The sequence below is a fragment of the Triticum urartu genome, chromosome 1 (genome assembly GCF_003073215.2).
Source record: "Triticum urartu cultivar G1812 chromosome 1, Tu2.1, whole genome shotgun sequence".
Classification (NCBI taxonomy): domain Eukaryota; kingdom Viridiplantae; phylum Streptophyta; class Magnoliopsida; order Poales; family Poaceae; genus Triticum; species Triticum urartu.
The window spans coordinates 262,037,480-262,039,707 of NC_053022.1; the positions used below are offsets into that span (position 1 = coordinate 262,037,480).

A 2,228-nucleotide genomic window follows, 5' to 3' on the forward strand; every position below is an offset into this window, starting at 1 on the left:
ACTCAGCAAAACTCCTTGCACTCATCTATCTACACAAAACGACTGTTTTGGGGTCTCTTACCCGACAGGTTAGGAGCTACACAAATGCCGCCATGCCCATGCACACGTGTGACTAATTAAGTACGGTGCATCCCGTGCTTGTCCTGCAGCTGATTCTCGCGCCTGCGCCTATATATAAACTCCTCGAAGCAGCTTGATCAGAACCAAGTACGCACGCCAAGTCAAGTGCAAAGCTAGGCTAGCAAATACTTGAGCAGGCAGGAGGTTTAGCAATGGCGATCGCCAAGCTTGTAGTCGTGGGCATGGCCATCCTTGTAATCCTGCTGCAGGTGTCGACGTGCGCCGTGGCCCGGCACCACGCCAAGCCGGACCCGTGCGCCAGCGAGGACGACTCCGTGCCGGGCATGCTGCACAAGCACAAGCACAAGAAGCCCCACTGCCCCTCGCCGGGCGGCACCGGTGGTGGCGGCGGCGGCGGCGGCACCCCAGGCGTGATGACGGTGAACGGCTTCGAGAAGGGCCAGGAGGGCGGCCCGCCGTCGGAGTGCGACGGCAAGTTTCACAGCAACAAGGAAATGATCGTGGCGCTGTCGACGAGGTGGTACGCGGGCGGACGCCGGTGTGGCAAGATGATCAACATCACCAGCAAGAAGAACGGGCGCACCGTGCAGGCCAAGGTGGTGGACGAGTGCGACTCCAACCACGGCTGCAAGACCAACATCGTGGACACCTCCGAGGCCGTGTGGAAGGCGCTCGGGCTCGACAGCAACATCGGCGAGGTGCCCGTCACATGGTCCGACGCCTGACACCATGTATTCCCCGGCCATGGATTCCAGGTTGCTCGAAGCCAGTCACGTACGGTGTGCGTGGGAAAGTTCTCTAGCTGTTTCCTCGCCCTGGGTACGTACGTATGTATACGTTTGAAGCGCGAGTGTCGTTGTCAACCTCGACGGGTAGGTAGCTTGTCGAGTAGTTACTTCGTATAATAACAGAATAAAACTACCTCTGTGGATGGTAGCGCGGGTTTATCTTGGTACTCCTACTAAGATCCACGCGTGTGTACGTGTCGGTGTGAGTCTCAGTTTACTATCGCTGTTTCCTGTTGTGGAATATGCTATATCCCATATTTCACGGTAAGAGATCGCTAACCAGGCCTGTCGCCTGGTATGGAATATGCTATATCGTAATCATATACTCCGTATGTTGTAATTGTACTACGTTTACTACTTGTATATATATTACTCCTATGTATAAATAATGTTGCAGTATCTGTCTTCTTATTCGAGGGCGAGAGTACCCTCCGCATCGTCCATTTTCACGTGGCGTGCTGCGAGGTCTTTCAGGGGCTCTATGTGCCATCCGAGCTGTCCGGACAGCCCCACCCGGACGACCCGCCTCGGAGCTCCATGACGGGTGGATCGCGGGCGCGCGCTCGGGGCAACCGTCATGGGTCGGTTTCGGCCGCGCCCGCATGCGCCCTCTAGCCCCCCTCCCCCCCCTCTCACGCTGGACAAGCCAACCCAACCCGTCTGTCGGCGTCTTCAACCTACGTCGGGCAGGTTCGATCGCGACGGGCGGGTCGCGTGTGTGTTTCGCCCGCATGAGCCAGGACCAAATGTCGACATTGTCGCTTGCGCCGATCTAGTTCAGCCGCAATAGGAGGTGGTGCATCACACCTGCCTACGCCGCATATGGGGGCGTGCATCGCGCCCTTGTGGGGCCAGGCGGTCAGGTTTCGTTGTCCTGTAAGCGCCTTTTGTCTCTGGTTGGGGGTCCAACTCATGGACCTTGGGTTGGCATGGCCCCGTGCGCAACGGGCCAGCCGGACCCACCTGTCAGTGTCATCGCTTTGCGCCGGGCTAGTACAGTCGCGACAGGCGGGGCGTGCGTCGCCCCTGCCGGCTCGCGTGTAGAGGCATGCATCACGGCCCCTAGGGCTAGACAAACATGTTTTGTTCGCCTATCAGCGCCTTCATCTCTAGTTGGGCTCTAGTTGGGTGGTCGGACTCACGGGCCTTGTGTTGCCATGGCCCCATGCGCGACGGGCCAGCTATGCCCGCCTGTCAGCATCTTCGCCCCTTGTCAGGCTAGTTCATTCACGATAGGCCGGCCATGCATGCCGCCCCTGACACTGACTCGTGGGCAGGGGCCCTTTCTGTTGGGGTGGTTCGCTCTTGCCAGCTGAGTAAGTTTGTTTGAGTCGAGCATGCCCGTGCCGCCGGCTATGT

General features: G+C 58.7%; 1 protein-coding gene across 1 annotated transcript; it reads left to right on the forward strand.

Moving 5' to 3' along the window:
* Positions 1 to 282: 282 nt before the first annotated feature.
* On the forward strand, positions 283 to 894 carry LOC125529790 (putative ripening-related protein 6). Its single transcript, XM_048694239.1, has one exon. It carries the CDS (start codon positions 303 to 305, stop codon positions 804 to 806), a length of 504 nt encoding a protein of 167 aa, XP_048550196.1. The 5' UTR covers positions 283 to 302; the 3' UTR covers positions 807 to 894.
* The last annotated feature ends 1,334 nt before the right edge of the window (positions 895 to 2,228 follow it).